Below are 13,746 nucleotides of genomic sequence, written 5' to 3' on the forward strand. Positions count from 1 at the left end.
CATGCAGCTCATCACTGTGGACACCGGGGGGCTCCAAGAGAGGGTAAGTGTCCAGGAGACCTGGCTCAGGCTAGTCTGGGAAAGCCAACGCTGACATAGTTTCTGGTGTCTGTGAGTTGCTGCTGCTGAGACAGGAATGAATACACTGCCTGAGTGAAAGAAAAATATACAGGCCCCAAGCCCGGCCATAATTTCATTCTTTTTCTCCTTCCTTCGCTTCCTTTCCTCCTTCTCTCCCCCTGCCTCTCTCCCTGTCTTTCTGTCTCTCTCCCCGCTCCCTCTCTCCCTCTCTCTGTCTCTCTCCCCACTCCCTCTCTCCCTCTCCTTCTGTCTCTCTCCCCGCTCCCTCTCTCCCTCTCTTTCTGTCTCTCTCCCCGCTCCCTCTCTCCCTCTCTTTCTGTCTCTCTCCCCGCTCCCTCTCTCCCTCTCTTTCTGTTTCTCTCCCCGCTCCCTCTCTCCCTCTCTTTCTGTCTCTCTCCCCGCTCCCTCTCTCCCTCTCCTTCTGTCTCTCTCCCCGCTCCCTCTCTCCTTCTCTTTCTGTCTCTCTCCCCGCTCCCTCTCTCCCTCTCTCTGTCTCTCTCCCCGCTCCCTCTCTCCCTTTCCTTCTGTTTCTCTCCCCGCTCCCTCTCTCCCTTTCTTTCTGTCTCTCTCCCCGCTCCCTCTCTCCCTCTCTTTCTGTTTCTCTCCCCGCTCCCTCTCTCCCTCTCTTTCTGTCTCTCTCCCCACTCCCTCTCTCCCTTTCTTTCTGTCTCTCTCCCCGCTCCCTCTCTCCCTTTCTTTCTGTCTCTCTCCCCGCTCCCTCTCTCCCTTTCTTTCTGTCTCTCTCCCCGCTCCCTCTCTCCCTCCTTTCTGTCTCTCCCCGCTCCCTCTCTCCCTTTCTTTCTGTCTCTCTCCCCGCTCCCTCTCTCCCTCTCCTTCTGTCTCTCTCCCCGTTCCCTCTCTCCCTTTCTTTCTGTCTCTCTCCCCGCTCCCTCTCTCCCTCCCTTCTTTTCCCTCCTTTCCTTCCTTTTCCTTTCACAGGGTCTCACTCTGCTGCCCAGGCTGCAGTGCAGTGGTGCAATCTTCTCGACTTCTTGGCCTCGGGTGATCCTCCCAACTCAACCTCCCAAGTAGCTGGAACCATAGGTGTGCCCCACCACCTCATCTGGTTAATTTTTTGTAGAGATGGGGTTTCACCATGTTTCCTAGGCTGGTCTTGAACTTCTGGGCTCAAACAATCCACTAGCCTTGGCTTCCCAAAGTGTTGAGATGACAAGTGTGAGCCCATCAATTCTTCTATGAATGACTAGGTTTGTGATGGGTAAAAGAGATTAATTTTACCGAGGGACTCACTTAAAAGGCCCTAGGGACAAGGCCCAGAAAGATCCAGAAACACCACCATGGATCCCTTTAGAAGAACTCTGATGTTTCTCTGATAGCCACAGAGTAGCTCAGGTGGTGTTTTTCTCATTCATGAGGTTTAAAACATTGCAAAATCATGAGCTGATATGGGCACATTCTAGAGATACTTGCCACTGAGCAAAGGCTTGTTGAGGGTGTAGAGAGGTGGCAGGTCCTCTATGTTGGAGATCCGCTGGTACATGGCCCTGGAAAGGTGGTCCCCGTGATAGAGGCTGCCCAGGATGATGCTCGAGAAGTAAATGGGCTCCACGAAAATGCTGAGCAGGGATCCCTGGATGCCCACCACATTCCAGCTGGAGGGAAAAGAAAACGCACTCGTGAGGGAGCTCAGACTCAGTGCTGACGCCGCCCAGCCCAAGCCTGCTGGTTACAGGGATGCACTGGCAATTCTGCAGGATCCCAGCCAACCCAAAGAGGAGTGCAACGAAAAGTCATAGACTGATTCAGCAGCTTAAGATCATAAAGACAAAAATCAATTTGAAAGTTATTTTACACTGATTTTTTTTACCATTACATTTTCCCATAATCAACGAGCCACGTTCCTTGTGAGAAATCTGTGGGAAATACCAGAAAAAAAGTTACGTCTTTATTTTATTATAGCAGGTCCTCCTTATCTGAGGTTTCAGTTTCAGAAGTTTCAGTTGCCCACCGTCAACCATGATCTCAAGATGTTAAATGAAAAATTCCAGAAATAAACACTTCTAGGCTTTCAGTTGTAAGCCGTTTTGAGGAGTGTGATGGAATCTTGTGCTGTCCAGCCTGGGATGAGAACCATCCATACTGCAGATGCCACTGGGCCACGAGCAGCCATCCTGGTGATCAGATTGATGGTCACAGCATCACAGGGCTTGTGTTCAAGTCACCCTAACTTTATTATTAGTGACGGCTGTTAATCTCTTACTGTGTCTAATTATAAATTAAACTTTATGATAGGTATGTATTTATAGGAAAAATACCAGCACATACAGGGTTCAGTACTGTCTACAGTTTCAGGAGTCTTCTGGGAGTCCTGACACACATCTCCTACTGATAAGCGGGGACCACTATACTTCTTATAAAAATGACAGCTCTTAAAGGAGCCCTTGAAAACACTGAACTGCGTATTTCCTGTTCCTCTGCAAGGGACAATGGCACTGAATGCACAAGGAGATGGGGTGTGGGGATTACAGCGGCTGCATACGTGCGGCTGACCTGCATGACACCAACCATGCATGCCAATGGTGACTTGGGTATTCGTTATCAGCTCAAACACACACATGCCAATATGCCTGTTTTCTCTTTCTGAGCCCCACAAACAGCAGAGATGCTCTGCTTGGCCTGGGAGTTGTGGTGTCAGGAGAACCTTTTGCTGGGCGCTACTTGTACAGGGTGTGAGGTACTGGGGGGAGACACAGTCCAGGAGCTAAACAATAATGCAATGAAAAGACAAAGGAAGAACCATAAACTGAGGTAAAATCAATATGGGAGAAAGGGCAGGGTTCTGTGAAAAAGAAAAAGGGGTGTATGTACTTCAAGGAATGCTCCTGGGGTGACCCTGAAGCTTAGCCCAAAGCGGGGGGCGGGGGGGGGGAGGAGAGGGGGAGGGACTGTGAGGCTGATGAAGGCATGTCCCAGCCTGGGGAGCAGGGGATGCAGGACAGCAGCAAGGGCAGCCAGGGCAGATGGGCAGGGGACCCCGAGCAGCCAGGAGCCTGATGAGAGATGGGGTAGTATTGAGAGGGCAGAGAGAGGCCCCTGGAGGACTTCTGGCAAACCAGTGGCCCCATCTAATTTCATGGAAGTGTCTCAGGGGACTGGCAAATGTGCATTTTACTAAGTGACATCAGCAGTGTGGCCCACGGCTGCAGGGGAAGATGCTCAGCAGCACAGGTCGGAAATGAGGGCCGACTGGGCGGTGGGGACACGGCCAGGGCAGGTGAGAAACAGTTGGGCTTAGATCTGGGGAGGCGGCAGGACTTGAGATTGCAGGAGGCTAATGCCCAGGCTGAACCAGCCTTCATGCACTCCCTCCCTCCCTCACTCCACAGCACAGCCCCTGCCTGACAATGTCCATAGTTGTATTTGGAGGCCTGAAGTCTCAGGGCTGCTCCACCGCCCCCAAGAGCCTAGTGGGGCAGAGCTGACAAGTGGGGTAGGGCAGGCAGCACAAGACAAACAGCCGCCAACCTCACCTATCTAAGCCCTGCTACAGATCCACCCCAGCGCTGACCTCCAGCTGCTCAGTCCCCACTCTGGGGTCACCCTCACCCCGTCTCTCCCTGTCACAGTAGTTATCAGCAGATCCCCTGGGGTCCACTTTTAGAAGAGGTGTAGGAACTGACTTCTGGCCATGGCCACTGCTAGACCATGGGTCAAGTCATGCTACCCTGCCTGTGTCATGGCACCCTCTCCCTAAGGGGAACCTGGTGCCTGCCTCAAGCCCTCTCCTCTTGGCCCCTGTGAACACGTGGGCCCGCGCAAGCCATTCCCCGGCACAAAACAGTCCAGCGGTTCCCAAGAAAATGCCGGCAGTCCTCTGGCTGGATCCCTCGGCCCTGTCACCTCACCCTGTACCTGGCCCCAGCTTCTGGCCACCCTCAGGGCCTCCTTGCTGCTTGCCCAGCGCTTCTGTCCACAGCTTCATCAGCTGAACACCCATCCCAGAGGTGGCCAAGGCTGCCCCACTTTAGGTCCCTGTACAAAAGCCCTTCTGAGGGAGGCTTCCCTTACCTGCTGCCTGAGCCCTCCACCCTCATTCTGATCTCCACGCAATTTACAGATCCATGTTGGGCTCTCTATCCCCATCCTACCCCAGTGCAGTAAGAAGTTTCTGAAGTTTTTGTCTGCCTTCTTTACTGACCTATCCCAGCATTTGTAGTATGTATCTGGCACATACAGAAGATCAATAAATATTTGTTGAATGGACAAATCCTCCAATTCCTATGACACATTCCTCTACCTTCCAAAATGGAAATGAAAATGCAGGTTTCCCTAACTTACAGAAAAAGCATGAAATGATCCAATGCCTATAAGAAACACAGGCCCCTTTTTTCTATAGATTAGAAGCCTCCACGAACTTAGAGCATCTTTAAGCCGAATTCAGTCTTCTGGGCAAACTTTAAAGCAGATCCTGCAGAAACCTACATTTGTTAGGAGTCATTAATTCTGAACACATGCTTTGTAAGAGAATTCCAGGAGTGTCTACAGCTCTGCAGAGGCCCTGGGTGGAAACGGTGTGGCACCAGCTCCCACCAATGTGCCTCACAAAGGAGAGCTGGGACAGACTTCACCAGGATGAAATCGCCTAGTACCAGTGAGAGGGTGTCAGGCACAGTCAGCATCCATGCAACTAAGCCGAGTAAAGCTCTGCAAAGACTGCAGGCAGCACATCTCCCAGAGACGCTTACTGCACGCCCACAGCCACCTGTCCTGTGGACCCCATGGGAGGGTCCCACTCAGCGCGCTCCGTGAAGTGTTGTCTGGCTGACCTCCGAGGAACCTGCAGGTGTCCCACGGCCTCGGGCTCACTGACCTGGGTCTAGGCATCTGTGCCTGGCCTTCTTCCTCTTTTGTTTACCTCACACCATTTCTTTAGCAACAGAGTTCAGAGTACTACCATCTGACCTGTCCCCTGATCCAGTAAAGGGTCTGGCCTGGCCTGAGAGACTAAGCTGCAGACAGAGGTCGGCCAGATCACACAGGGCAGAACTACTCTGACCCAAACTACAGCCTCCACAGCACTCGGCCCAGTGGGCCAGGCTTTGAGGAAGGACTGCAGCTTCCTAGTGGTTGCCCCAGGCCCACCCCTTCCTGCTTCCAATCCAGGACCAGCCAGAGATATGCCCCTGTGCTCTCCAAACAGCTGCACGGGAGGCCACCTTCTGCAGAGCTCACCTTGGCTTCCCTGTACCTCCATCAGAACATACCCACAGCCTCCCCTTTTCCCTACAATAGAGCCATCCCGCTCCTGTGCCTACAGTGGTCCCACCTCCCTGCCACAGTGGCTCTGAATAGACAGGACAGACAGGCTGCTGGTCCTCTTCTGAATGCTCTTGTTTATTCCCACAGCTCTGTGCAGTTGAGGACAGAGGCTGAGGTCATCAGAACTGAGACTTGTTCCTTCCCATAGCTCCCGTGCCAACATAACCACCGTGAGGTGGCCAAACCCAGGGGAGCCTCCTGCCCTGTGGTCCTGCAGACAACTCTCTGGGGCTGTGTTCACTGCCAAACTGCCTGCTAGTGGGACGGACACCCTGGTGACCTCCAGTTGCAGAGCTGTGCCTCCCACCCCATCCCCAGTCTACCATGGCCCTGGGCCCTCTGTCTGCCACTGTGCCCTGTGTAAGAGAAACGGTTCAGCCCCTCAGCCCTGTCCACCTGGCCCTCTGAGGTGGCTGCTCCTCATTCTCTACTCTCCCAGAGCAGGGAAAGAGCTGCAGCCAACCAGCATCATTCTAGCCACCAGGGCTCTTTCTGGGCAACTTTTCTGGCCATTTGCTATTTCCTGGCCCGCCCATGCTGTCTCCTCTAAGAACATTCCTTGTTCTAGGTTCTATCAGCTTGTCTTTGTTTATTCCTTGAGCTAAAGTCTAATTACAATACACTAAAAGGCTTGGATAGTAAGGGTTCAGGTCCATGAGCCCTGACTTCTGCATTTATGAGGGTGAAATCCCCTTTGTCAAGACACAGAACATCCCTATGCCACAGCAAGGATCCTCAAAATGGACAGCTTTGAGCTATGCAGGTGCAGGAATTAGCCTGTAACCAAGTCTGTCCTTTGTTGGTCATGTGAGTCATCAGAAATCTCTTTCCACTATATAGTTTTCCTTTGCCAAATATGTGAGTTAAGGTAAATAATTCTTGAAATTTTAGTCAAATTTATTCACTTTTCTTGATAGTTGGGCTTTGCCGTATTGAAGAACCCTGCTTGGGACCGGAAACACTGACAGGTACTGCTCTGCACACTCAGGTCCTTAACTGGCCTGGCACATGCTTTGTGGATGTTATATGATGGCTGCTTCTCTGCACAGACAGCCTGTTGCTCCAGGAATGTTCGTTGGCCACACTGTCCATCTCTTCCATGAGCACCACGTCTAGCATAGACTGCTGGCTGCAGCCCTGCCTTCCTTCCCCTCCGCCTGCATGGCAGAGCCCCAATCCTCTTCCAGGCGGCCATGTGTGTAAGCCTGGCCGTCCCAGCTATCCCACAACAAGTAGACCCCTGTGCCTGCACTCTGGATGATGAGCTGAGCTGGCCAGAGTGTCCCTGTGCCTGGAATTCAGACTGGGTGCTCAGGGATTTGGCCATCTCTAGGGATTGTGAAAACCTTCAAGTCAGAAGAGTCCTCTTAGATAGGACAAAGAAGGAATCAGGCTCCAGGCCATGGAGCCACCAGAGCATCTCGAGGTCACCTGTTTTCAGACTTAATTTTCTGTGAGAAAGATAAGCCTCCATCTAGTTTACATTTTCTTTTAAATACAGGCAGGCCTCTTTGCCAGTGCTCCCCCATGGGTCTGCAGGTCTCTTTTCAGATCTGTATGCTGTGCCACTGTTCTGCTGCAAATTACCACTCACTTTTGATTACTATGGTTTTATATTGTTAGTTTTCTATTTCCATGTTGGGATTCAATTTTTCAGTACTATGAAAAAATAAGATTTTTATTAAAAATGATGTTGAAATGATAGATTTAAGAGGAATTAATGAAGCTTTAAAAAATATAAATAGAATGAGCTGCAGAGTTCTTCCCCATTTTTCTAATCCCTAGAAAAGATTACATAAAATAGGGATGATCATCTACTACTAATGAGGAGAAGCAAATAGTTTTAAAATGTCATGGCCTGTAGCCCACTCTAAAAACATCAGCTTAACCCAGAAGCCCACATTAAAAACAGGTGGTAAACTCTGAGATGCCTGTTTGAAAGGATAGGAAAGTGACAAGTGTGAGCCTCCTGTGTACAAGTCCTTCTGCTGCCCCTCATGGGGGTCCCAGGAGCACCTGTTTAGAACCTCAGTCCTTCAGAGAATCTTGTGGAGCACCTGAGTGGGAAATGGGTACAAAATCCAAATGGTTGTGGAAAAGGAAGGTTGACAGACAGCATGGGTGAATCCCATGTGCAGGGAGGCAGCCACAGGGAGCCCTGCCCCTTACCGCGCAATTTTGTCACTGCAGGACATGGTGAGCAGCCGCTCCCCTTGCAGCACCCCGTCCCACGTTTGGATGCTCGCATTGGAGCGCACTGGAATCGTGCCCTCGCCAGACTCTATTTTGGTCCGTAGCTGTCCTCTTGCTTTACGATTTGGGTGTCTATCTGCTGGTTCTAAAAGAGAAAAAGAGTTAAAACCCCAAAGGTAGTAAACCATCTATTTATTAAAAAGCACATCAAACAATTCCTTATAAATTTAAAATATAGTTGTGCATATAAATACATATATATATGCCATACATACAAAATACACATACAAAGTACGTGTGTGAAACAGAGAGGCTGGGCACAGCGGCTCACGCCTGTAATCTCAGCACTTTGGGAGGCTGAGGCAGGTGGACTGCTTGAGCCCAGGAGTTTAAGATTAGCCTGGACAACACGGTGAAACCCCATCTCTACAAAAACTATAAAAATTAGCCAGGTATGGTGGCACATGCCTGTAGTCCCAGCTGCCTTCCTTGGGAAAGTTGAGGTGAGAGGATCTCTTAAGAGCCCAGGAGGTCGAGGCTGCAGTGAGCCATGACTGCACCACTGCACTCCAGCCTGAGTGACAGAGCGAGACCCTGTCTCAAAAAAAAAAAAAGAAGTATATAAAATTGAGTAGGAAGGACACAACACAAAGCAAATTCACAAAAGCGGTCTTCAAGGGATTTGGGGAAACAGGGTTTTCACTTTAACTGAAAGGATTTATTTCTATCATTGAAAATGAGCTGAAGCAAATAGGACAAAGTGCTAACATTTGCTAATTCTGCGTGATAGATACTTGGGTGTTTGTTATGCTTTTCCTTCTGTATTTTTAAAATTTCAAAAATAAATCTAGACAGATGCAGAAATAAACACATGGAAAGTATGATAAAACATCCATAGTGAATAACTCTGGGTGACATGAATATGGGTGATTTTAATGTTCTTTCTTACATTTTAAAAATATTTCGCAACTTTCCACAGTGAGTGTGCCTGTTGCTTTTTATAAGTAAGGAAAGTAGTATAATGAAACATTCTATTTGGAATAAACAATGCCTAAGAATTTGGGAGAAGGGATGTGGATATAAAATACTGAAAAACAAAAGTGCTAACCTCAAATGTAAAGAAGGATGGAACAAATTACGATCATAATAGTGATCTCACTTTTCATTAGTGTCTATCTGCTTCTGAAATATCAGTCAAATAAATACTTTAATTACACATTTAGCAAACTGCAATTCATCAGAAATATGAAGGATCACATACACCACTGATTTAGAGATGCTTATTACCCAAATTTAAATACTGATACAATTTTGATCCAATATCTCACTCCATTCTAATTACTTGGTTAATTACAATCAGCATTTTTCATTCATTAAAGTTTTCTAATTAAGTTATTAATTGGAAAGAAAAAATCCATGCTTTTATAGAGCCTCTTAATCAGATTCACATCCAAGGCTAAAATTAAAAGGAAAAAAAAGGAAAAGGGAGATTAATGTAGGTTTGTTCTTTCAAATAGTAACTTCAAACGGACACATTTTCTTGAGAAAATGGCTTGTTGAAGAATCTCATCTCATACCTTCCAGGATTGGTTCATGTGGTGAGAAGATTCTGGCATCTCCACAGGGAGAAGTGCTGATGTATAGATGAAACTGGACATTATCCTTCAGCCTAAACCCTCCTCGCTCTGATTTCTGAAAGATGGATCTTTTTTGATCATCTTTGCTACTGAAAGGAAAAAAGTTGCAAAAGTAACATTTAAAGCTGTATGCAGTTAAATTTTAGTCTATCATTTTCAGAGGCCATTATTTTCAACAGGGGAAAGATAGGTTTGAACTGGAATGTTTATTTTACATGTTTAGGGCAATTAATACAGTTCTTGTCCACTCAATTATGGATATGTCATCAAAATGTGAGTAACCTTTCCTTCTCCCAATTTATGACTTCAGAACAGAAGGACCACATACAAGAAATGGCTTTCTAAAGAAAAGCAGTTTGGATACATTACTCGCTCTTTCTAGAAACAGTGACTAGAATAAAAATGACCATTTTTACCAGGCAGTTTAGGAACTTCTACTTATACTGCATATAACAAAATCACACAGTCTTAAACACAGACTTGAAATTTATGACCATGTTGTGTTATTGTATGTATGTGTGCATATGTGTGTTGAGCATTATGAGAGAATGGGATCCAGCCTTATTGTTACTAATTAAAGTTATTATTTTGAGAGTTTTTCCATGCTTACAGAAACAATGAAAGGTTTTGCAATGTTTTCTAATAGTAGAGTATTTTTAAAAAATAGTTTCCTGCTCTTATTTGTTCACTAAACTTACTTTAAGTAAAGCTCAAGTTGTGTATAGAGAAATCTGAGCAAGGACCTCCGAGATATTATTTCTGCATGGCAGTCATTTAATGCAAGGCCACGGTCACTCATGTATTCTCCATTAATACACTTTGTTCCTGTAGAAACACTTATCACCTTGGCATCTTTAACATCTGTGCCTGTAAAAAAAGAGACATTTTTTTCCTATAATTCACAGTCACGTTTGCCTAACTGCGCTCCTGAGGTATGACAGTTACTCTCAGTGACTTAACTTTTCAGGGGCCAACAGACTTTTCAAGCTCATCTTCATGCACAGTCTTACCACCTACTTTTTAACTGAGCGAATGTATGCACTGCAAACAACCTCCTGTTGAAGACTGGCTTTGTGACATTTCTGGAAAGCTAACCATCCTCACTACTTAATGCACAGATGCTAAACTCACAGAAGGCATTTCCTCTGGAACGCAATAGCATCTTTTTGAGTGCTCACAACTAGAACACAGGTGGGCAACACTATGGAAGGTGGACTATCCGGTCTGGTAATTAATCTTGACATGAAATATCAAAGTACTAAAGAGGCTAGGAGGGGTTAATGGCACCCAGAGGAAGAAGAAGGAAAACAAAATTAACTTGTGATGTTTTCATTAGTAAACTGTCACCATTTAACCATACTGGGAGTTAAATCATAAGGAGTGGTGATCTCCCATAGGCAGATCACTCTGTCTCAACTTTGTGAGACAAACCACTGACAGAGGGCATGATGAAGGACCCTGGAAGTTACCTGTGGGGAGACTCACATCCACTGCAGCTGACCCAGTGGTGTACACACCGGGTAGCAGGTATGCACCATGTCTGTTAGGTAAACTGTCCTCACTGCATTCCCACCATGTCCTCTGAGGCTCATGCTACTACTGTCTCCACTGTATAGATGAGGAAATTACAAGGCACAGAGGCCTTGTAACCTGCCCAAGGCCACTCAACCAGTAAGAGCCTCTGAACCAACTGGAGTGCCAAGTGCTCCATGGTCCTGGCTTCAGATGTAAATTATGGCTCTGAGCAAGTGGTCTCAAGTGAAATACACACTAAGATGTAAAATGCTCCCAGAAGGTGATCAGCCTCTTCTAAGGTAGTTAAAAAAAAAAAAAAAAAGAAGCCAAACTGATGAAAGAACACAACCAGCTCACTCACCAGGTCACTGGAAAAGGCAGGGAATCTTACCTAGGGAACTACTCTATTCGGTAGTTGTGGTGTTCACCTTTGATTAGTGTAAAAGATGGCAGTAAGGAGAGAGATAGAAGGGAGAGAAAATACAGGTATAAAACATTAAAATAGAAATGGAAACCCGACATGCTTTTTGGATACTTCCTCCTCCCTGGACATGGCAGGGCAAGGAACCAAGGGTCACGAGCAGAGCAGCTGGGTTTCCCAGCACAGCAAGAGGTGGGTCAGTGAAGAGGACTGGGGCGTCTGATAGAGGTGACCCCTCAGGGAGAAAGGACAAGACAGTCACATACCGAGATCGGGGAGTTTCTTCTGGGCTGGTGAATGTAGACAGAGAAACTGTCCCCAGCTCCCTCCCTGATCTCTAGGGCCTGCTTCCTGCATCCGGCTGTCCAGGCTGGGTTGAGCAGATGCTGGGCACAGGGGCGGCCCCACGTGACGGGGCTCCTCTCCCTGAGTCCTGCTCCACCCTGAGGAGCCAGGCACTGGCTGAGGATGTGGCTTCCTTTTCCAGGAGTTACCCACAGAGAGATGCTGCTGCATGTTCTCACTCCCGGGATGTGGGAAAAGGATTCAGGGATTCCTTTTGCTACTGGGAACTTTTAGATGAATTTAATAGGGTTTTTTCTATCATTCTATATTGTGTTTTTTTCCCCACAGATTTTCTACTCTTGCTAGAGCTTTCTCCCTCCCCAGAAGAAGTCACACAGAAACTTATCTGGCATTGTTAACATTAACTAATACAATAGATGGGCCTACTTTCAAATAAAGCAAGAATTAGTAAGCCCCCTGCTATCTTCCAGGGCACAGTGAGGCCATTCACAGGACGAAGATGATGGAAATAAAAAATTAATACGGTATGCTTTCTCCAAATAAAACAAACTTCGGTTAAAAAGATGAACATTTTGGGAAACAAGTTCATAAATGCAGTTCCTAAACTTGCATATGGCAGACATTTTGAAGAAGAAAAGAAGAAACCATCTCCCAATGGCATGTCACAATGGTTTTTCTCGATTGAGAACACTTCACATTTGTCAGACGTGAAAACAGGCAGAGTTGCATACAATACCAAGACGGTTACCTGTTGTCATGACAACTCCAGCCAGCACTTTTCTGCGAGCGTGAGGGGAGGAGAAGTTGTCTGTCAGGTCACCGAACTTACCCAGGACCAGGCGTGAGACAGCATCAGCTAAAACCTGTGTGGGAAGCGAGATGCAGGTTAGGGGCCAGGTATGCCGGGGAGCAGGGCTCACTGTCTGAAGGCCTGCATGGACTCTCCCTTATGGAGTGATGCAGGCTGCTTCTTATCTGGAAAACCACACAGGTAAATCTGGCAAACAAGTATGTGTGTATGTTTCTTCTAGAACATTCCTTGGAAACAGACACCCCAGGATCCTGCCAGGCTCTAGCTGGGTCCTTCACTACACCCATGTGGGGCCAGTGTAGAGTGTGAGCGGTACACACAAACACCCCTCCAATCTTCACAGCGGGGCATCCCAGCCCTCAGGAGGAAACTGAGGCAAACAGAGATAAGACTGCTTGCTCAAGGCCACCTGCCCATGCCTACGTCCACGCAGAATGGTCCTCCCACACCCCTTGCCCTCTCTCACATGCACACAAGGAGGGGCTCAGTCAGTCCCAGGGCCACACATGGCTGGGAGAACAGCCCAGGGTGATGTGCAGTGCCACAGGCAAGAGAAAGGGGCAGCTTGGAGATGTGATCCAGTGAAAGAAGCCACAGGTTGCACACAGCACCTCCCTCAAAGGGGCACTGAGGGGCTTCCCAGTCATTCCAGCCTCTCCACACAAGGCACTCTGCCTCTGCTCACTCGCTCAGACTGCACAATATATAATATAATCATGTACTGAAGGATAGCATGGGGAGGGAGAGCGTTTAGACCAAGTGTCCCCAAACTTTTTGCACAGGGGGCCAGTTCACTGTCCCTCAGACGGCTGGAGGGCCGCCACATACTGTGCTCCTCTCACTGACCACCAATGAAAGAGGTGCCGCTTCCTGAAGTGCAGCGGGGGGCCGGATACATGGCCTCAGGGGGCCGCGTGCGGCCCGAGGGCTGTAGTTTGGGGACGCCTGGTTTAGACGCTTGGAACACCTGCACGGGTATATGCGCAATCACCTTTATGAAAGTGCTTCTGAGAATGGACATATTTGTTGGATTCTGGACATGATCTGATGGATTTGGTTTATCTTGGATATAATGAGCCCATGGCATTTGGGGAAATGATGTCTGCTGGGAGGTGCGTGTTAAGAGCCAATTTCAACCCATGTCCCATCAATATCACACTTGTCTGGAAAATCAAATGACCATTAGGAAAACCCAGCATCCCCAGGTTGATCCTTAATAAAATATTTCCTAAATGAATAGAAAATATAGTTGTCAGGATGTTTTTCTCTTATCATTGTACCAGCAAATGCCAGTGAGTCCCAGAGGACAGTATTCAAGACAAGACGTGGAGAACAGACAGAGGCTCTGGTGGCAAGGATTCATGCACCCACAGCCTGTGGCATCTGCATTGCAGGGGTAAGCGGATGCAACGAACTGAGGCTGTGGCAGAAACACAGGACCTGGCCAGGGTACCAGAGGGAAAGGGCAATGCATTCAAATTTACAGAGAAGAAAAAGTCATA

The 13,746-nt window shown here is 47.7% G+C and overlaps 1 protein-coding gene across 8 annotated transcripts in view; it reads right to left on the bottom strand.

Moving 5' to 3' along the window:
- The window catches only part of ADARB1 (adenosine deaminase RNA specific B1), an 85,129-nt gene that overhangs the window by 20,693 nt on the left and 50,690 nt on the right, over positions 1-13,746 (bottom strand). For 5 of the 8 annotated variants that reach the window (XM_074389451.1, XM_074389446.1, XM_074389448.1 and 2 more), the window contains 6 exons: positions 12,182-12,296; positions 9,890-10,058; positions 9,132-9,280; positions 8,023-8,148; positions 7,531-7,699; positions 1,513-1,694 (listed from right to left, as the gene is read on the bottom strand). In XM_074389451.1, the coding sequence (XP_074245552.1) occupies positions 1,513-1,694; positions 7,531-7,699; positions 8,023-8,148; positions 9,132-9,280; positions 9,890-10,058; positions 12,182-12,296 (910 nt within the window). The remainder of the gene's footprint in view (positions 1-1,512; positions 1,695-7,530; positions 7,700-8,022; positions 8,149-9,131; positions 9,281-9,889; positions 10,059-12,181; positions 12,297-13,746) is intronic. The other 3 variants (XM_074389449.1, XM_039480530.2, XM_074389447.1) reach the window with 2 other exon arrangements.

The sequence above is a fragment of the Saimiri boliviensis genome, chromosome 18 (assembly GCF_048565385.1).
Source record: "Saimiri boliviensis isolate mSaiBol1 chromosome 18, mSaiBol1.pri, whole genome shotgun sequence".
Taxonomy (NCBI): domain Eukaryota; kingdom Metazoa; phylum Chordata; class Mammalia; order Primates; family Cebidae; genus Saimiri; species Saimiri boliviensis.